The sequence below is a fragment of the Accipiter gentilis genome, chromosome 5 (genome assembly GCF_929443795.1).
Source record: "Accipiter gentilis chromosome 5, bAccGen1.1, whole genome shotgun sequence".
NCBI lineage: Eukaryota > Metazoa > Chordata > Aves > Accipitriformes > Accipitridae > Astur > Astur gentilis.
The window spans coordinates 35,334,050-35,356,215 of NC_064884.1; the positions used below are offsets into that span (position 1 = coordinate 35,334,050).

The 22,166-nt window shown below is 39.5% G+C and overlaps 1 protein-coding gene across 3 annotated transcripts in view; it reads right to left on the reverse strand.

The window, feature by feature from the left end:
- GRM1 (glutamate metabotropic receptor 1) overlaps positions 1–22,166 on the reverse strand; it is a 194,312-nt gene that overhangs the window by 39,893 nt on the left and 132,253 nt on the right. For all 3 annotated transcript variants that reach the window (XM_049800563.1, XM_049800564.1, XM_049800565.1), the window contains exon 5: positions 4,854–5,100. In XM_049800563.1, coding sequence (XP_049656520.1) covers positions 4,854–5,100 — 247 coding nt within the window. The remainder of the gene's footprint in view (positions 1–4,853; positions 5,101–22,166) is intronic.

Below are 22,166 nucleotides of genomic sequence, written 5' to 3' on the forward strand. Positions count from 1 at the left end.
ATGCAAGATTTCAACTTTCTCTGCACTTCACAGAGGAAAGAGGTGCTAGAATTACTCTCTAGCCTGTTTTTTCTTAATTGAATCTTTGGGATCTCTCTAGTTAAAGATGATTTAAAGAAATGCATATTTACAGCTGTATTTAGACCTCAGTCTTGCAAATATTGCATGCTCAGACAATGTTAGTGCCACTGCAGAACTTCACTGAATCACATGGCAAAAGGTACTCTTGCCACTGAGTTCAATGGAGCTCCAAGCAGCAGGCTGCTCCATTGGTTGGCAATCAGCTACTAATTAAGGAGTTGCTTAGAAAAGGGGTAAATCTCAAATTCACTAGGAAACAATTCGTTCTCATATCCCAGTTCTTGCAAAAAAAACCCCAACAAACCATAAAAAATGGAATACTGTTTTCAGGATTGTGAAGAATCCAGATAGCAAGAAGCAATAAGAGCTGGGCACTTTATAACATAGACTCAACAGACAGGAAGAAAATTGAGCGGAAATGTACATGCCTCTTCCTAGCAAGAAGAACCTACTTGGATTTTAGCATGACCTTGTATTAGACTGATAAAAAACCAGTTCCTCTGGGCTGGAAAATGAATTCAGGAAGGGGAATAAAAAATTACTAAAACCTCACATTCCCTTAATGGAATTTTTGAGCCTGCACAGATTGTTTTCATTTTTGCAAAAATATATTACAAGGCACAGAGTGGCATTAATGCAATATCAATCAAGAGTCGGCAATTTCAGGGATATGATTTTAGGTTGAAAGCCATTCTTATGCTTTCTTATAGTACTGTTCCCTTTTCTATCTGTTATCTGTCAAAGAATAAAGTATGCAGACTAAAAGCTCTTACACAGTCTTGCATATGACAAGTTGTACTACAATGTTTGCAGCTTTAATATGTGGCTTGAATTTTAAGTGGAAAAACGTGGTCTAACAATTATACTTGGTATACGGAGACATGCTTAAGTTCTTTATCCTTTCCTTCTTTCCCTTAATGAAAAAATTTCTGCTTTGAGTAAGGACAAGTTCAGCGCTAGAATACCTCCCCCCATGCCCTCATTCACATATGTACAACTTTAACAGTTTTGGGATGTGTCCAAACTAAAAATTATTATCCCAAAAGAAGTGGGTTTGACAAGAGCTGTGAAACTCTAAGAGAGTGAGGACCATGGACGCAGCTGGATTTCACACACATACGGCAGCGTTTACAGAAGCCATGAAAACATTCTGCAGATAAGAAAATGAACCCTTCTTTTAATATAAGAGCAAGCTTTCTGATATATTGGGAAACGATATAACCAAATAGGTGGTGTCATATGAAGAAGTTACTTCTGAGGTGAGCCAGACCATTAGCCAGCTGGTCACAGGCACATTCTTACTCTGGTTAGTCTGAGATAGCTGAAGTTGCCTTCTTCTACAGCCATAATACCAGACTGGCAGTGAGGTTTGCTATCTTGGAGGGCAGAATGGAAAACAGCAATGCTGAGCAATGCTGGGATGTAACTGGCCAAAACAACCACACATGAACCCAAACTCCAAAACAACCACATGTATTTGACAAAAAAAAATTGCTTTGTATACAAGTTTGAAGTCTTCGCTTTATACATTTGTTAATTTACTCAAAGCATTAGAGTTGATAGAGTTGCCGTGTCTGAAGCTGCTGGAAATTTTGAACTAGAGAGTCTTACATGGGTCTGTGTCCAAGTCTAGTTAGGGTAAAACAAACTGTTAGCTTGTGGACCTCAGCATTTGTCCACACATCAGAGGTCCATTGTAGGGGCTGAAAGTTCTCCTGCCCATTGTCACATAGCGTTTTATGGTCAGGGACCTACACAAATTGTTTGTCCTAGAGAGGTAAGTTTCTTCATACCTGCCATAAACTAAAAGTAGGCATTTACCCTAGAATAGACAAGAGGTCAAAATGGATCTGTCCCCTGTCCCTTGCACAGGCCCAGAGAAGGATGTCATGTTGACTGCTGCATCCTTCACACTTGCTCCAGCCATTTCTAGGAATTTGAGTGATATGATTAATACTGAGAAAGGAAATGGGAGGTACACAATGAAAGTAAAAATTTCAGCAATTTTAACAGCATGTTCTTAATGACAGTATAGTGAGCACATACTGCTGATTTTCCAGAGCTACATCCACATCATTTTTCCCAGAGGCAGTGCAGTCAGTTAAGTGACTGCATTTGTGCCCTTCTGATAAATGCCTGCTTCACCTTTCTGGATAAAAGCTCTTCAAAGAAAAGATTCCGCACAGAAGAAATAAACCTTCAAAAAAGTGCTTCATGTTATCTAATCTCATTTTGATAAAACTTGAAACCATGAACTGAGCCTGAGATAGAAAAAGGGTTTTATCTAAACAAATGGTTAAGGTTTGATGAAGCTGTAAAGGGTTTGAAATAGGAAATTATGTGAGTGTTATGCAAACATAACTACAGGCATCTCTATCTGCTCTGCCCACCATGATTGTAACTAGGAACTTGTGAGAGTCAATTGCTCAAAGAACCTCACAGATTTTGAAAATAAAGTATGAGGAATGTTGCTGCCTTCTAAGAAGCAATATTAATTTATTGCCTCTTGTGAAGCTGATTTGTTCCCATAACATAGTAACATAATATCAAAAAACTTCTTACATATTTGTGTGACGTTCTTGCACTGGCATAGAAAAGCTAAAAAACTAGGAAATTTCAGATCTGGCTCTCTTTGCTGTATTTAGGTCGTGTGTGTGGTGGTTATCTTTTCATTTCGCTGCAGTACAAAAGCTCTTTCGGGTATTCATACAGTGGTATGGTCCGTTCACTCATCCACAAAGAGCTTTTCCATGTGGAGCTGTGGAAATACTAGGGCTAATCTGGAGCTAAATACAATTCTGCATGGGCATAAACTACTGCTGGCATACAAAGATCTGACAGACTGTACAGGTCACATTTCATATACACATCACTATTCTCTGATATGATATTGCCCATGTCATAAATGCCACAGACTGATCCAAGGATTACAGCATGAATAACAAAAAGGTTAACTGAACTTGCCCAAACTTGCTAACTCCAGCTGTGAAAATACAAATGAGGAACAACAAAAAAATCCCTACCTAAAATAACTCATCAAATTCTAAATAGGCCAGGGAATCAAGAGAAATGAAGCTTGCTATAGACCAAAATGATGGATGGAATAAATTCTATTGTTCTGACCTACTCAGAGAAATATCCTGATGTAAACTCTCCTATATTTTGAATTCAGGAACTGTTCATTCTAATTCTATGCTTGGTACTGATAAGAGTTCTGGAACTGTTCTCAGGTGACAAGATAATAAATAAGATTTGGGCTAAAATTAGAAAATTACACCTAAACATCAAACCAAATAAATAACAGGCAGACAATGCAACATATGCAAAGCTGGAGTAATGCTTTCACGGGGATAAACAGTGTGTAATAAACTTAAAGCTACACTAAGCAGTAATTTCTCTGTATTATCTATATTATATGTGCAAAGACTTGAGTTATGCATCTGTGTCAATAAGTATGTGTCTGACTGTAAGGGAATTGCTTGCCTCTACTTTCAAAGTCTGACCTAGCTCAGCTATATCTTTGACTAAAAAAATCTGAAGTATGCAACAGTCAACAAGAAGACCAAACTGACTAGCTTTTTATTACCATTTAAACTTAACAAGCTTTTTAAATGTATATACCGTTTAAACATAACAAGCAATGCAAATAGCAAATGGTAAAAAAACTTGGTCAGTTTTGCTAAAAAAGGCTAGTAATAGAGATGCAAGTTGCTTTAAGGCCAGTTTGAAGGCATATGCCAGACTGCAAACTTTTGTTTGTTCCAGAGTACTCTCTTTGTGCAGTGTTGGCACTCAGATGCATTTATGCAATAAGCCCAAAGATGGTGTGAGAGAGTCTTTTATAGTACTTTAATAACTCAGTAGGAAAACTAACTTCAGTGAAGAAACCCCTGAGTAGGTTTCAGTTAATAATGTATTGTGTACTTCAGCAGCTGAATTCAACTTATTTATAAAAAACCTAAAAAAACTCAAAAATAAATCCATCTGGGAGGTGTCACACTTAAAATAGTTGCACAGAGACCACAGAATTAAATGAAGAGGAAAAGATTTCTGTCGGCTGGCTCCCATAAGACAAACAAAGGTGACATCCAAGTCCACAAAGTTGCTGTCGAGTATGCACTGTGTCTGCTGGGGAGGGGTAGCCAGCAGCAGCTACCACAGTTGGAATTTACCAGAGCACAGATGAGTGAAACACAGTACCTTCTGGCAAAAAAAAAATAAAAAATATTATTTGTCCTGCTCTACTTGGACCTATCTTTAAACTTTAGGACAGGCAATCTTATTTGGAGTGAAGCAAGTTAAGGAGAGCACACAGGAGTTCACCAAGCAGAACTAAATAGTCTCTGGCAAGGATGCAGCAGAGCTGCAGCTGGAAAAGGATGTGCTCTACAGCCCTACCTTTAAATGCTTAACAAGTAAATGCTTCATTAAATTCCAATCACTTGCATTAGGCTCTATACATATTAAAACCCTGGTGCTGAACCCCAGTGATACCTCAGGTTTGTCCTCTCCTGAAACTCTAGAAATTTTACAGGCTGTACTGTAGTTCCTGTCTCAATACACACCGTAGCTACCAATATATCATGTGTTACCAGTGTTATTCCTGGCTATTGGTAAGATTAATCTAAATAACTCCATTTACGTCTCACAGTAGGCAAGCTATATGCTATATGTTTCAGCAAAACAGCCAAAGACATCTCCATCGCCAAACCCAGCAGCATTCCCCCTTCCCAACATCTGGTTTAATTAATTGAGATGAAACACCTCTTTACCTTCCAGGGGCATCTCCCTTTTCATCAAACCAAACTTCTTCTCCAGAAACACCAATGAACGAGGATTTGAGGAGGAACTCCAAGAGCTTGCTGCCATCAATTGGCTTCATAGCGTCACACAGCCCAACGTGTCCAGGGCAAAGGGAATGATGCATATTTTGTAGCCCATGAGCCATAGCATATATAGCATTAATGACAAATCCCATTTTACTGTCCTGCACGTAATTTTCTTCTAGGCTTTCATTGCCTACAACAGTAAGAAAAAGTGTTGTTATACACAAAGGTGAAATAACATGAAAATATGAAAAAGCAATGAGATATAAAAAAGGGATGTTATTAATTCTCTTATAAAGCTTTAAAAGCATAAACAAGGTGCCAGCCAGGGATTTTAATTAAATAATAATAATAATAATAATAAAAAAAATCAAACAAAAAACCAAACCAAACCACTTTTTTTTTTTTCCCCCAGAAATCTTTAATTCATTGAAAGTGAAATGCCTCATGAGAAAGCACCAGTTTAATCAAATTGTCAGCTTTAATTTGTTCTTTTTGGAATTTTTACTTGTCATTCCACAATGTTATTTATGCTTAGAAGGGTTAAACAGCCCAGCATCAGAATGATACATTTCAGCTAGAACAATTTTTAAAAGCAATTTGCTTCTAAATTTGACTTTTTGTCACATTTGAAGTTTTTTTTTGAAATCTCATGTTTTTGAGGGTTAAGATAGCAGCGTCCCTTTCAGTCTTAATAAGCAAACAACCCAAATCATCAACACTTCTCAAGTTATCAGAAATAATCATTTTAACTAAAAGTAGCAGTAGGTATGCCAATTTGAGATTGCTACAGAAAGCCAAACAAAGTTTGTAACACTAAGAGACTTTTTATGCAACTGCAGCATGAGCAGACACCGAAGTCTCTGTCCATTGATCAGAAACAATGGGGCAGCGGAGGTTTTCCCCACACGGAGGTTTTAGCTCCCATCTGACGTGCAGGCACTACCAGAGGGTGCCATTTGCGGTTGCATTTCACATCAGACCCCGCCGGGACCCGGGCAGTTCCCCGCTTCCCGTCATGAGCTGCTGAACACCATCAGCGCGGACCCCGAGTCTCAGCAGACCTGTGCTGCCAGGGTCCCGAGGGAGCTGGAGGTAAGAAACCTCCCTGTTTTGTTTCTTTCCCCCTGAGTCATTCTATCGCAATATGCTCCAAACCACAAGATGCTTTTATCTGTAGACCTCCCACGTTACTCGGTGTTTAAGAGGCATTTGCAATCCCGTCTCTGTTACTTTGTCTAAGTAACACCTTGTCTACGCTAGAGAAGTAGGATGTGTGAGAGACTAGGTGTTAACTGACACTTCTCAAATCCAGGTTGGAGAAGATAGTTGTCATTTTAATATGAAGAAAAGAGAAAAATCTACAACTTCACTGACACTTTCAAGTCAAAAAATAGTTCCTTCCCCTCATGTAGATAGCCTATGGCTTTCAAGTCAAATCATGAAGACCATCCTTACATTTAGCTTTGGAAAAGGCTCTCATTTGGTCAGTCTTCTCAGCTTGTTTGCCCTACAACTCAGAAAGGTCAACTGGGGATTCATTAGGATAGCGGAGATCTCAAAGGCAGGTACATCTACGTTTCTTTCTCTGGGTCTTCCTCGCACAGGACACTCACTGCAACTGGGCAAGAAAGTCTTGCTTCAGCAACTGTTTTCCAGATGAGCTGAACACAGCTAGCAGTTGTGACGGTGAGTTAAAAAAGCGTTCTGAAAATAGCATAATCTGACTGAATGAGTTCATGCTCTCCTCTCATTGCCATACACTCACCACCAGCACCACCAAACACGGAGCAGCTAGAGAAATGTTTCCCAGAGGCAACATATCTGCTATTTTCTTTGCAGGAGAAAGTTCATAGCTCCCATTCAAATCATGTGAAAACAATGCCATTTAGATCCATGTTCAGAAACACAGAAAGAATAGAAACCTCATATGTAGGCTGACAGAATATTTACCCAGGGAAGCAAGGAGTACGCCACTATACGTACCCTCACTTATGTACTGCTTATAGCACGTACGGCATGGTCTGGACATTTGTTGCCTACCCATGTTAATGTGTGGTCTGTATATGCTCTCTCTAGGTGTGTTTTATCTGCTGATTAGTCCCTTAGGATTAACATGCTGTGAATTTATCACTGATTCTGCTTTCTTGTAAATAGAAAATGAATGTGTTCTCCATCCCTACGTGAAAGAGAGGCGGAAAGCCCCTGAGCTCAGCACAGCAGTCCCCTCTTTCTTGTGAAGTTTCTAGGCAGCGAGTCATGGAATAGATCATAAAATGACTGACAGTGCACAGCATTCACTATCAACTGTTTTCCACCTGAGAGTTTATCTCAGATACCTCCTTAATATCTCATTTAGTTAAAAAGGAAAAGGAATGTAAACAACAGTGACACTTGCAGGAAATAATGATAGCATCCATATGGGTTTCCTGAGGCAAGCATTCATGTGGCTGCCGGAGGTAGAAAACTAAATGTAACAGAACTTGCAAATGTCTAAAATGAGGCCGTTTCCCTCAAGTATGTATTAAGTCAGCAAAGCATGCATTTGGTTTCTCATATTTCAATGTAATATACATACCTCCAAAGATAATAAATATTTGATGGTGGGAGGATTTGCTTTTGACTAATTAGGAGTGAACATCTAGCTTACATTAAGGCTCCAAGCGTATAGTTCCACGCTGCAGAGGTGACAGCCTTAACGTCACCTATAGAAATAATTGTAGTGGAAAGCAACATGTGAAGCATCATATGGTGATAAATTATCTACAGATCAGCAATATAAACATCCCTATGTGTATATTTTCCAGTAAATCCAGCGTGAGAAGTCATACTTTGCCTAAACTTAACTTCCTGCAGTCAAAATCCACTTTATTTCATTTTCATTATTATAACTTATCGATATACTTATGCATTTGAGCTTGTAAAAATTCACTTATGGCAATCAGTAAGAAATGTGTGCTTCTTTTAAAATAAATGAAAACACGTTCAGCCAGAGACAAAACAGAGGCAATCAATGTTCAGTTAAATTTTCATAATAAATGTAAGAACTATATTATGTTGTTATGGGGCTTCTCTGTAAAGTTGTATTTTTCCTCAGTAGGTCTTTGAAATGTAAAAAAGAGCAAAGCAAAACTCTGGACTGCGAGCCTTTTATTCTTGCTTCCTCTCTCACGCTTTGGAAAAAAATACCTTTGACCTACAACAACTAATTTGAACATTAGGGTTTATTAACATTAAAAATAGAAAAGTATTTTGTTAGCTTTCTGACTTTTTTTTTTTTAATTTTTCATTTTAGGGACCTTAGCTTTCACTAAGCAAAAGAAAATTGTAAGTCATGTGAGTACTGGATTAATTGCAGTCACTCAAATTAGGCCATTACTTTTTTGAATGACCTTGAAGATTTCAGGTGTCCTAAATTTCATACTTACTTATTTTTGTGTTGGATGAATGCAAATCTTCTTTTAATAATTTGATTTTAACAGTTCCTCAATAGTCCGGGTCATTTTTTTCTTATCATAGTTTTGGTTTTAGTCTTTGTTCCTGTCAATCAATCTTAAAGCTTAAAACAAAAAACTAACCGAAAAAAACCCAGACACCACACCCTGGCTGCACACAACTGAGAAATACTCCCAACACTGCTAAAAGTAATACCCAAGTGGAAGGGGAAGGAAGAGAAGACAGACCCAAATTTCATGAAACTCGCTGTAAGTTTTTCCTTTTACTGTAATGTGCCTCACGTCTAACTAATATGAGCTTCAGCTCAGTACTGAGAAGGACCTAAATGTAAAGCAACCATGAATTTAGTCTAGTGCCTGTGCTGTGACATCAGTGTGGGGCTAACAGTGCTCTCAAGAGCAGAGTGGGTACTTGTGCAAATCCCACTTGGCAAACTGAAATTAAGAAAAACTATACTATCAGACTTATGGCTAAAAATGAGTTAACTTTCATGTATAAAGTAAAGATAGGAAAAGTCTATGTTAATATTCAAGAAGAAATTACGCACAAAGGATTACTCAATTGCAGTCCTCAGGATAGGGCAGGAAGGAATTTGGGATGGAAAGAAATGTAAAAAACATTTTGGTTGGGGAATCTGATCAATACCTAGCCAGTTGGTAAATTTTGAACAAACACACACATTTGATAAAAAACACAGTCTGTTCACAGATGACTCTTGATTAGAATAAACCCCCCCAAATCTGTTGAATAAAATTGTTATAAATGATAATATTTCACTTGGAATAGGCAGATAGTTTTATGGTTTGTTACTAACTGTCATCTGCTGAATATTCAAGGTCACATAAAAAGAGATGTTGTTGTCTTGGTCCAGTTAGCAACTATTATGAGAGCTATCATCTTTTCTGGTGGTCCTGACAGAGGTCTGAAGGTCTTAGAAATTGTATATACTGCCTTCTTTAGTTGTAGCAGTCCTTCCCAGGATAGATATGCTTTGTGGGTAGGCCATATGAGATTTTAGCTGTTGCAAGTTACAACATGGTGATGGTTACATTCAATATGAGTGTTCATTTATAAAAAAAAAATTATCCTGGAAGCACAATCGGGACTAAATTTTGCTGGGAAGATGAAATAAAAGAAATCTCCCATACTTGGGCTGTGTGTGTAACAACTTGGCACAAAGCCACGCCAAGATGTAAAGAGGGCTCCCCCAACAAAATGCCAGGTGGCAGAACAGGGGTTACACCATGAACTGGTAGAGCAGTACCCAGGCTTGCAGCAAATGCCCATATGCATTGGAGAAATCACGGACGCAGATTTCTTATGCTTTCCTTCAGTCCCAACGTACACTGCCTTAACCACAGGGTGGTCAAACACTGGAACAGGCTTCCTAGAGTGGTGGTTGATGCCCCAAGCCTGTCATGTTTAAGAGGCATTTGGACAATGCCCTTAATAACACGCTTTAACTTTTGGTCAGCCCTGAAGTGGTCAGGCAGTTGGACTAGATAGTCATTGTAGGTCCCTTCCAACCGAACTGAATTTAAAAAAACCCAACAAAACAAAAGAACCCCCAACAACTCTGAGGAAACGTGCCCATCTTGCTCTGTACAAGTTTGTGTAGAGATGTGCTAGTGATGTAGCATGTCCTTGGAAAACAAGAGAAGTCATGTATCTTGCAGCGTCTCACATTAGAGAAGACCTGACAAACTTTGACCACAGCAAATTTGTGTCACAGGATCTTGCAAGGAGCAGGGCAGAAGGTCAACAAGATGAACTGATCAGTCATTTCAAATCTGGGTCCCTAAAGGTAAGAGCTAAAGATTATATTGGCAACTAAATGACACAGGAAAGGTGATGAACAGACTTGTGATTTTAGTGGAATTGTAGGATATTTGGCTTCTTCAAAAAATTATAGTACTTTTATTTGGATGCTTAACTATCTAATTACGGTTTTATCTTTGGACACGTAAGAAAGAAAATGCAATCAATGCTACATTTCTCTTGTCACCAATTCCTTGAAATATTTTTTTTTCTATTTTATTTAGTAATGGCTAATCCTCTGACTAACCATGCCGAACTAAGTAAGACTCTGTGAAATTATTTTTGCAAAGGTTTTAATTTCGTTAAAATCATTTGCTGTTATTGGTTCAGATATTTTACAAATACTGCCAGTTCACTCCCTCTTACGTTCTATTTATAACATCTCTTACATTATCTAACAATAAAGATAACAGCAAAATTATTTAACAAATTTCACTTTAAGGCACTGCAAAATGAATAACACAGATTATAATGTCTCTAAATGTAATTATTATAATGATGGTGTGTTCAAAATTTGTGCACTAACAAGCTTTTTCTCTTCATATTACTTTCTTAATAACAAATGCATTCTGTTCATTAATATTGTATGGCTGAATGAAATCCTCACCTCTTGATGGTATAAAGAAGACTTCTGTTCATGCCACTGCACCCATTATGTCCAAATGTAAGTCACAGGCAACAAGTCAGATTAGTAAAAGTCAGTTATTCTATATGAAAACATCCAAACACCCATCTCTTGCAGCCCACAATCAAATATACAGCTACAAGAATTTCTGAAGTTGTGTTCTGAAGTGAAGTTCCAGAAATAACTGCCTGTTTTCCAGGCAATTCCAGCTGTAGCTGACTGCCTATAAGGGAAAGGCCAGGAAATGCTACCTGCTGACCAGCACAAGCAATTGTGGATCAGGGCTGCAGGCTTCACTTCTCGTAGGCTGTCTCAATGACCTTGCTGTCTCTATGTACAAGCTAATGTGACCACAAACAATTTGTGGAAAAATGATTTAATTTTTGTGCATTTTATCGAGCCAAAAGAGGGTCAGAAAAAAGCAGCATTGTTTCAATCTCAATTAAAAAATGATTTGTAATTTTCACGAGACAGAATGATAGGCTGAAAAATTTGTCACAGACCGTAATAAATGCTTCATTCAACCTACAACAAATAACCCCATCACGGTAAGTTATTGTTTCTTGCATGGCTTCTGCTCCCAGGAAACCAGTTATTATACTGTTTTCAAACAAAAGCGGCCCATATGTGTAATGGTCACCCCTTCACTTCCTACTTCGACGCCTGCATCTTTGCAGCAGGGAGACAAGCTCAAGAGGCACCTTATACAGTGAAAGAGAGGATAGTAGAAGAGCTATCAAAAAGACACAGGGTAACTCAATTCCCATTGTATGTGAACTATTTGACCGGATGAAGCTCCACTACCTGTCAGGTAAGGGTGAGGACGGATGTATTATTTAAGAAATGGGATCTTCCCTTAGCTGCCTCTTGAACATCATGTCACCAGTCTATAGAAAATAATGCAGCACTCTATACAATTGCAAGTTGCTCTGCCCTTTGGCAAGAAGAGAGGAAGCAGAGCTTTCACTGGAGCAGCTAAAAGGAAGGAATATCTTACAATATGCAGGTTCTGCACCAGATTTCAAAACACACTGATAAACATTTGACATCTTGCAGTACTCATGAAGCAATAAATGGAGTTCACAGGGTTGCAGACTTCATTTTCAGGATGTCATTAAATCAGAAAGGTTTCGCTTCCATTCTTCAAATGGTTTTTATTTCCCCAAGCAAAGAGATTCAATTCCTGCAATTATATTTGATGTATTTTTCCCTGAAAAGCTAGGATACAATTACAGTGACCAGTTGAGATACCCTGCTATTTTCTTTCTGAGCGTGGGGAAATCTATGGGTCTCCCAGATACTACTGCTTTGTTACATCTGGTGAAAGTTGCTTTTTAATTAGGATTAGTGTACTTCTATTCTTGTATAAAACTACAGGGAGAAGTGAAAGCCATTCAAAAGGTGGGCATTCAGCAGAAGCTCCTCAAAAATTTGCACTAGAATTCTCTAAGGCACTGACAGGATGCTGATTGCAACAACATTTGTATGTAATGGGTTATTTATTTTCACTAGCAAAGTTGGTGAAATAACTAATGAACTTTCTTCTCCTGGAATAAAGTTGATGTTGAATTTAAAAGGGTTTGGTGGGTTTTTTTTACTTACTTTTACCACCACATCTTTCACAGATGTCAACTCAATGGCTAAAGGAAACCAAAACATGAATTCAGCCATCAAGGCACAGGTTCTCCTTCATCTCAGATGTTTAATACCTAAACTTTAGAAGATTAGTCCCCTTTTTAGATATACACCATCAGTGTCTTCAGTTTCATTGTCTGTTTTTGTGAGGATGCCACAGTACTCTTCAGTGTTTGAAAAGAAGTGTCTTCCTTTTGTCTCTCCCTGTGTGTCAGAAGCAGTCGGCAAAGATTTTAATTAAATTTACTTTCTTGGTTCTCCATACCATGTTATGTAAGCACATTAGGGCTTTAAGAGCTTAGTGTCAAAGACTCCGGAATGAGGCTGGCATATACAAATATAACAGTGCCACAGTGAAGCTGAAATATTATGAGGAGAAATGACTGCACAAGCTGCTGACTCACTCATTAATCAGACGCAGGGGCAGTCTCAGACTCCCTCAGCGCTGGGCAGGAGAAAGGGGACTGAGCAGCGCTGCCAGCCCTACGCCAAGTCTGAACTCGCAGGTCCGGCCCATCCACCACGCGTCTTGGGAGCGAACTGAAAGGAAACTGATCTCTCTACCCGCTCCTATATTTCCCAGTCCGCAAGCTTTGCTTAGCCGACACAAGAGTTTGAAGCTCGCTTCCCCTCCTTGCCCTTTCTGCCTCTCCCCGTGGACATTCAGACTCTCGCAAAACTACATGACTCCAGGAAAAGCAGATTTCAGATGTAAACACCAAGTGACAATGCACATAACTCACGCCCACGCCGTGTGAGATGACAAAGCCGCGTGCGAATGTGCCTGTGCCCAAGAGAGCGGAGAGAGCTTTCCCCTTACATCTCCTTTCTAGCGACCCAAGGGAGCTGAGCAGGGGAGGAGAAGACCGTCGTTTCCCAAAGGCTGGCTGCAGCTTAGCGGATGCCAAGACGGGGCATGCCTGATGTCCGTACGTGACAGTGCTGGGGCAAGCAGGCAGCGCGCGTCTGGGTGAGATATTATGTATTCACAGACACTCCCAGCTGATGTGCAACGCTGCAGCCCCTCTCTGCCTTGGGAAGAGGCTAGAGGGAAGCCGGAGGCCTTCGCAGCAGCTGGCAGCGCGGCTTTGCCAGCACTGCGTCACCGGGGTGGGAGGCAGGTGAGCGCAAAACAGGCCTGCGGTGGAGAAAGAGTTCCTTTTCCCCTTCTCCATACGTCTGCATCGCTTGCTCCCTCTCTTGTGTTGGCTAGCAGTAAAAGAAAGGGCTCGAAGGGAAATACAATGCACCATTTAAGGGCCATGCTTCGAGCACGGCTGGCTGCATGCCAGCCACCCCGGGAGAGGGCTGTCTCTTCCTTCACTAGGCTGCTCCCGGCGAGGTGTAGCTCCGTACCAGCACAGGTTTGCAATCTACACAGGTGTTCCTATGCAATTATAATTCCCATCAGTGAGAACTGAAAGAAACCGGTCACAGAGTTGAAAAGTTGCAAGGATACGTGTCCACAGAAAGTAGTTATAGCAATAGGAAAAAGAGCAGGAAACTGGATAACAAGCAGTGAACTTCCTCTACAAGTTAGTGTATATGGCACATGCTGTTAAATGCAGGTCTGGAGAGATCCACTTATAGCAGATGGCTTGACAGAAGCTCACCAGCCTAACAAAGCTCCTGTACAGAATGACAGTATGGCCTGAAGCCTTTGTGTTTCTTTCCAATGGGCTAAACTTCTTCATAAGGAATTTTACTTCGGAAAAAACCTAGGGTGTGTGGCCGTATGAGGATGATTTGCTGAGATACTTTCTCCTCTAAGCAAGCCTGCAAGCTGGTATTTGAAACCTCTGCTGTACATATCCACTGCTATAAGCTGTTAAAAGCTTGGCAGGAAATTTTAGCATCGCTTCTCTTTGTTCCTAGCTTTTAGTGGAATGTTCATGATAAAATACTTCTGAATTGAAGACTGTTTTTTAATGAAATAGAAACTGAAGGATATAGAGAGTATAGCTCAGCATAGGGTAAAAAACCCAGCCCCCTTCAAAACAAGAAGAAAGATCCACACTCGTGATATTTGTATGTGTTCCTGCAATGCGATCAGCTTGAGAAATACAATTCATAGAATGTCCAACAGTGAAGGAACTTAACCAAAAATTGACAAGAAGGTTAAGTTTTAAGGTTATTGATTACCTCATTTTGGCTATTATCTTAATTTTTGTCCTTTGGAATTAATAGACTGGAAAACTACAGAAGAAAACAACTGTCCCTATTTGAGATAAATCAATTTCTGTATCTAGGACTCCCAGGCAAACACAGTTCAGTATCAGTTCAAATGGTTTGAAATGAAACATGACTTTGTATTTATCTGCCATCCTTTTTGTGGCTGCATTCATGCACCAAACTCGGGCTATACTTACAACTACCATAATGCACATAAAATTAGGAACATTCATTATTATGCACATTCTAATGAAGTTGTTTGGAATTAACTCCATCATGAAGCAAGTAAGCTGTAAAGATATTTAACCTACTTGATGATCATAAAAGAAATCAATAATTGGCCCTTCTAGCTTATGGAAATTCATCCCTAAATAAAATACTGTGATCACCTCTTGGAAGACTCATGGAAATGACTGTGAATCTGGCACAGAATGACAGTGGCTTGTTAGTACCTACAGTCAAATACCCAAATGTAATAATCAAGGCTAGAAATCTGTAAAACTTTGCCTGTGATTCTGAACTTGAGGAATCCATCAAGTCGGAAGCAGTTTAAGCTTAAAAAAATCTACTCTAATTGAGATGGTTAGGACATAACATTAAATGACATGTTCATTCTAGAAACAGGCAACAAAGAAGATAATCTGAAGTGATTCCAATGCCTTTCTCAGAGACAGAGAGTAATTATTATGAGCTTGACAAATAATTATTATGATTAATTTGTTTTTCTTAAAAGCTGGACTGTGTACAAACTGCCTGCAAAATGACCACAACATGTTCTATTATTTATTTGAAATTATTATTTAACTTCTGCAGCAAGACATTATTTCTCAGCTCCTATTTTAATTAGAAATGAATATTTCATTTTATAAACAGGAATAAAATATGCCAGCTGAGTTTTTTTTTTTGTTCCTTGATTGAATGGTTTGTACATGTAATCAGCAGACACTGATTTCAAATCCTAATACAGCATTCAAAATCCATCTTATTATTTCATTAGCTGACTAAAATTTAATGCTGACAAAGACATTTGAACGGTCAATCTCAGCATTTGCATTTAAAGGACACAGGCAATAACAGTTATTTTAATGGAAGATTCACAAACAGGGTGAATGGAAAGGAGGGCTTTTGCCCTGACTGATCCTGGTCAGAGGCCACACTCCGATCTGGCTTCATGATCCCCCAGTCCCAATTTATTCTTCGACTTTCATTCTTTCCTTTTTTAAAAAAATTATTTTCTCTTTTTTTCTTCTGTCCCCTTTCCTGGGAATGACAACAGGGAATTCAATTTGTTACTCTTACTGTGTGTCCTGTAGCTTCTTCTGTCACTCCCAGTCCAACAATAAACTATCTCTGAGCCTGTCCCTCAGACTCTGCAGGGTCCTACAAGTGCCCGTGTTCCCAAAGCCTCAGGCACTGTTTTAATGCAATTGGTTATTATCGCAGAGATCTTGGATGTGCCTGCTTCTCTTGCTTTCTTTACAGCCTTCCTCCAGTGCCATCCTGGATCCTGACCCAGTCTCTCTAAGGACAGGATTCCACAGAGCCCATTTTCTACATGACTTGAAATCCTATGGAGAAACAATTAAAAGGAAAGAAAACCTAAACTTGTCTTCCCCACTCCCTCAGGTAACTACATAACCTTGCTGCCTTATTCACACACTCCATTAAAGACAGATTTAGAACGACTATTCATAACAGATCTGTTATTTGGAACAAGTCTAGCAGATAATACATTGCTGCTACTCTTATGTGAGACAGGACTGAATACACTTTAAATCAAATTCATTTATGAATGTAAAGAAATATTTGCAGAGTTTTATGTTATTTGATTCGCTTTAATTGTGCTTTTCACTCTTAATTAAAAAAAAAAAAAAAAAAAAAGCTGAGTCAGATCCCCTTGCAGATATCCTATTATAACACACAATGATGGAAAAATGAAAAGTACAGGAAATAGGACTGATTAAATTTCAAGTGTCATGCTTTTCATGTGAAGACTAAGACTTTATCTGAAAGAAAGAGGTAGAATTCAGTAATTGCACTGCAGCTTTCAGAACATTAACCACCTTACATACTTAAATTAGGAACCTGAATACATATTCAGGCACCTAATTAACTGACTTGATTAATACCTGAACTTCTCGAGCTGCTGTTGACTTCCATGGGAATTATGGGAGATCAGTACCCTTAAAAATGAGGCCAGTTTATCTAGGTCTCACAGCATGCAGTTCAGGAGCCTAATTTTGGCTATCTTCATCAGGCAATGCTGGTTCAGAGTTGAAAATAAACAACCTTCATATTAACCATAGAATGTATTACCATTGAATGGGGCAAAGAAGTATACAGAAATCTAGTCCCAGTGCATGTTAAATATTCAGCACCAGTACAACACCCAAAACTATTAGTCAGGGTCTTTAGATCAGAGTGGAAAAATAGGATCAAAAGAACAAAATACACATATTCATTAGCCTATCTTCTCTGGACATCTGTGCTCCTATCTGCCATGGGGACAGCAAATGGAATAAATCACATAAGCTCTTTTCCATCCATTGATCTACACCTGTAAACACTTAAGTACTAGCTCCTGGTTGTCAGTATATGGGCATGAGATCCTGAGGACTTCAAAGATGTGAGTCAGTGTCCATGTTAACATCAGACCAAGTACTCCCCTCGTGGTAGGATACGAGCCCATGGCTGCCAGGCACAGACTAGCTGGCCTAACTGGTCTTTTTCTATTTTAAATTCCAGTGGTTCTGTATGAGTCTGAAGAATAGCCAAGAAAAATATCTAATATTTATCATACTTTAAAACGCTATTGATTTAAAATGGGTTTCAGAATTCTTGCATGACAGTGTACCACCCATCAGCCAGTACTATAGGCTTGCTTTTTCTTTTATTGCTATTCTAAAAGAACAAACCACTTCTTTCTCAACTTCTGTTCTTACTGTTAAGGTGGCATTAAGAACACCAGCGTTAGTTGCCCAAGCATAACTCAATATGAACACCAATGTATCTCATTTCTGCAGAAATATAGCTCCCTCCAAATTTCTCCTTTTCCAAGTTTACTGTTGGTTTTGCATTGGGTTTTGTTCTTTGGTTTTTTTAAACAGACCATATCGTCACAGAAGAAACCTTCTGTCTGAAGGGATAGCCTCCTGGAAGCACATGGCTGCCTGCATGGGGCAGGCACATGGGGTGGATTTCACGTGCAACATGAGTAATTTCTGCGCGCCCAGACTCCACGGCAGCCCTGCAGCCACGCAGTTGCTCTCAGAGACTCCCCTTGCTTCCCAGGATCAAAGGCAGCTGCTCTGGAGCTGAGGAGCCACCCTAACTAGTGCCTACTTGGACCGTGTTATAATTTAACAGAGCACACTCGCAGTTTTTGGTTTAAATTAAGTGTAGTTTTCAAATGATTCTTAGAAGGATCCAAATGTTCTCTTGTAACCCTTGCAATGTGCAATACGTTAATTGCAAATACACAGATCACAAAGATCTACTTCATTTTCCCCTTAACTAGAGATATGCCCAGAGCCGTGTTCAAGTACAGTATCGCAAAAAAGATTCATTCTAAAGCTAAGCTAAGATTAGAAGCTTCTGAGTGATGTCTGCATGAGGACAATGCATTGCTGATTAGCAGCAAACTAGAGCCAAACAAATCAGAAGATAAAATAAGTAGCCCTAATCTTTATTCACACATTCAATTCAATAGAAAAACAGAAGCAGGATTCTTTCAGATCTGAAAGAATTTTAAAAGCATTCATTTTAGCACACCTCCATTTTTCCTGGGTGTAGCCAAATATAGCAATGTAAAAAAAAAAAAGGCTCTCCAGCCCAGCCAAACCCAAATTACTGAAGTACTTGCCATCTCACAAGTAAATGGGCCCTTGTGATGTGAATTTTTAGGCAAAATAAACCTGGAAAACCAGACAGAGTAAACTGGCCTTTGCAGAAAGTAGACAGGACGCTGCATAGCATGATGTGTAGAGTGCTATTGCTTTGAAGAGAACAGCTCTGATCTTCCATCCTTATAGAGCTGAGCCTGAATCCAGAGCTAAATTAAAGGTTCAAACTTGCAGGTTCCTCCAAAACTGCTTTCTATTATATGAATCTCAAAAATCTAAGCTGAAGAAAACCTTTCAAAATCATCTCTTCTCACACCTTGCTGTGCTGCAGTGGCCCTCTCTGGCTCAGCCAGCAGCCCAGCCTAGCTGCAGTAGCTGCTTTCCTTGTTTTTCCCTAGTTCCCTCTACACTAGCAGACTTCTGCGCTCCCCCAGACCTCCCAGTATGAGCGGGAAAACAGAAGTTTATTCTGGCAGCGCTACTCTTTGGAGCACACACCTTCCATCAGATAATTCTCCTTACGGATACCAACGCAGCTTATTCTGAGTAGGAAAGTTTGTGATTTGTATGGTTCAATTTTACTACTCAGGCTACTAATTTATTGTTCTTTACGCCATTGCTTGCCCAAGCTCTATTAAGAGGAACCTATTTATTTAAGAACTCTATTGGCTCTTTTTCAGAAAATATCCTTGTGCACAAAGGGTATCTTTGGGCTGCAGCTAGACTTGTGTGAGTGTATGGGTTTGCACCTACACACGTTAGCCTCTACTGTATCTCCTTTTAACTTGTATTTATTGGGTAATGCTGCCAGTAACAACAACCCGTAAAATTGCAAGCTGAGTTTAAAAACTTTCCACCTACAGGTAAATGAGGAAAGGGAAGATACGATCTAATAAAAGACGAGAAGGGCTGACAGAAGGCAGTTGGCCCTGTTTTCAGATCAGTTACTTGTGTAATTTCATCTGGTTTACTCACTGATTTGGTTAAATACTTATATGTAGGCTAATTGTTCTGATGCGTGACCTGCACAAACAATTCATTTCTAGGAACAAGTAAATTAATTTTAATTGTGTGCTTTTGTCCTCACCACACTCCCGACACAAGTTGAAAGCACCTGTGACAGTCTCAGCAGTCGTTCTGCAGGCACAGGAGACAGGAGCCCTGAGGAGGTACAAGGGAGCGTGATTCACGTGTCCTGCTCCTTTGCAGCACCATCGGTTTACTCGTGTAATGGAGAAGGCTGAATGTCACAAGCCTACCCAAGGATTGTTTTAATCCCAGAAGTGGGAACTTTGACTGTTAAAACCCACAGTGGAAAAATGTAGGTGTAAATATTAGATTCAGAAAACTTTTTTCATATCCTGCTGTAAGATGTATATGTTCTGCAAATTGTCTTCTATGCTGTTTACAAAGGTACAGGTATACTGCTTCCTTCCTTTATTTGATGATGACCTCATCTTTTCATGGATCCCAAAAGAAGAAAAATGTTTATTGTTACTGTATTTTGATTGACAGTCTGGTTCAAAAGTGGTTTTGGAAATATAAAACATTAGATAAATGTAGCTGTTTTCTTCCAAACACAGAAATAAGAAGCTAGAAGCAAATGAACAAAAAAAAACCTGGCCATAGATAATGTCTTATCTGAATAATTCATGTGGTTTATCACAGACAAGCACATTATTAATCTTCCTCTTCTTTAAGCCTTAAAAGCTGTCTGTAACCTTGCCTGGGAAATAAAATGAGACTACAGCTCTCTTATCTGCTGCAAAAAAGCCTTGACTAAAAAGCGTAGCAACTAGAGTTCTTTCAGACAAGTTGTCCCTAATAGGCTTCATTCTAGATGCCCACGAAATTGAGATCAGTTTTGATCACTACTGTGGGATGAATCCTAGGATCTCCTGCCTCATACTGAAGACAAAGAGAGTGACACAGGACTCGGCTCCTTCTCTACCGCAGGTACCTTGTGTATATAATGGCAGAGTTAGGGAGGGTGAGTCACAGGATACATAAGGTACAATAGCTTGATTCTTTCTTCAAAAGCTTATGAATGTGTCTCCTACATACCACAAGGTGATTTACAAGCAGTGACTGACCTGGCAGAGTGTGCGCTCAGGCTATTGTCTTATAATTAATATTTCTGACCTATTGTAGTGAAAGTAGTTCCTACTATAGGAGCTTCTGCTGATGCAAAGTCTCATGGGACAGGTGGTCCATGAGGAGCTTTGCAGATGTTGAGATTAAAGGAACGTTCTCAGAGAAGCACCTACGAGCACCTCTGATACAGCAGAATGATCCCTAATAATGTCTGCTGGATCTAATTTGTCCAACTCGCAACATAACCTGAAATACTCTGAAAACCACTCAGATCAACTTTCACTGGAAATGCATTCACCCTTTCAGCAAAGTGTAGAAAAAAACAAGTACATGTCCTGGAGTACTTTGTCCACCGATAGGAGAAAATAAGGGCCCCATGTTATCTCATACAAATTCCTCAAAACTAAGGTGGGTCTTGAGAAAAAAATCCTTGATTAAGAGAAGCTCTGAACTACATTACTGGTGGACTGGATGTAGTCTGAAAGATGCATTAGCCAAGTACAAAACTGTCTGAGGATGGCAACAGGTCAGCCATCAGTCTTCTATCTTCCTATCTGGTGCAATAAGTGCAATCAAGGAGAACTTCACAGACAAATACAGGAAAACAAACATCATGACAGGCACGAGTAGAGGCTCTGTAGATCTTCTAAAAAGACAGTATTATCCTATGTCAGAAAAAAACCCCAACCTCACTAAAACTATAAGGACTCTGTCTATGTCTGGATGAGATAAAACCAGTTACTTTTTAATGAGTGGGTGATAACGGTGGCAAACACTTAGGGATGCTTTTCAGAGAAATCTTAACTAGAGGCAATCAAGTCAAGCTGGCTCCAGAAGCACTTGTTGAAATGACTGGATTTAGTAGCTTGGGTATAAAGTCCCATAGACATAACTACACTACTCTTGTACTTCAACTGTTACGTTCGTGTAACACTGCTCCGCTCTTTGCATGTGTTGCTTTGTGGGTCTCCAATATCTAAAACCTCTCTACACCATGCTCCACATCTCTTTCAGCTTATGACTATACAAGCAAAGTGGATGATTCAAGATCTTTACAGTGACAAAATAATCTATGTTCCCTGCAGGTTTTTTTCTCAAGAAGTATGACTCTGCATTATTCATACCAAAGCATAAATGCCTTTTCTGCAGTATTTAGTCTTCCTCACAAGCTCTTTTCTGCTATCATTATTATGTTCTGCCCATTATTTGACATGCTATGAAGATTTATGGTGGACATCCAGAACTACTTAGGTGTGATAAAAACTTATATCCTCCTTCTGAGCAAGTCTGCTGATGCAGAAAGAAGACGGGAAAAGATACAACTTCTTGGGACCACATTTGACGCAAGAATATGGTGGCCATACAGATCCTTGGCAGGAATGAAGGCAAGCAGCATCCTGGGTTGTATTGATAGCACAGCCGGTGACTGTGACATATGATTACCTCCCCACTACCACCAGCCTTTAATTGCACTCATCAGGCTGCATCTAGAATACTGCATACAGTTTGTGATCCCCCAATACAGAAAGACACTGATAACCTGGAGCACATTCAGCAGAGAGCCATCAAGATGATCCGGAGCCGCAGTCTTTGCCCCTTGAGGACAGGCTGAAGGAC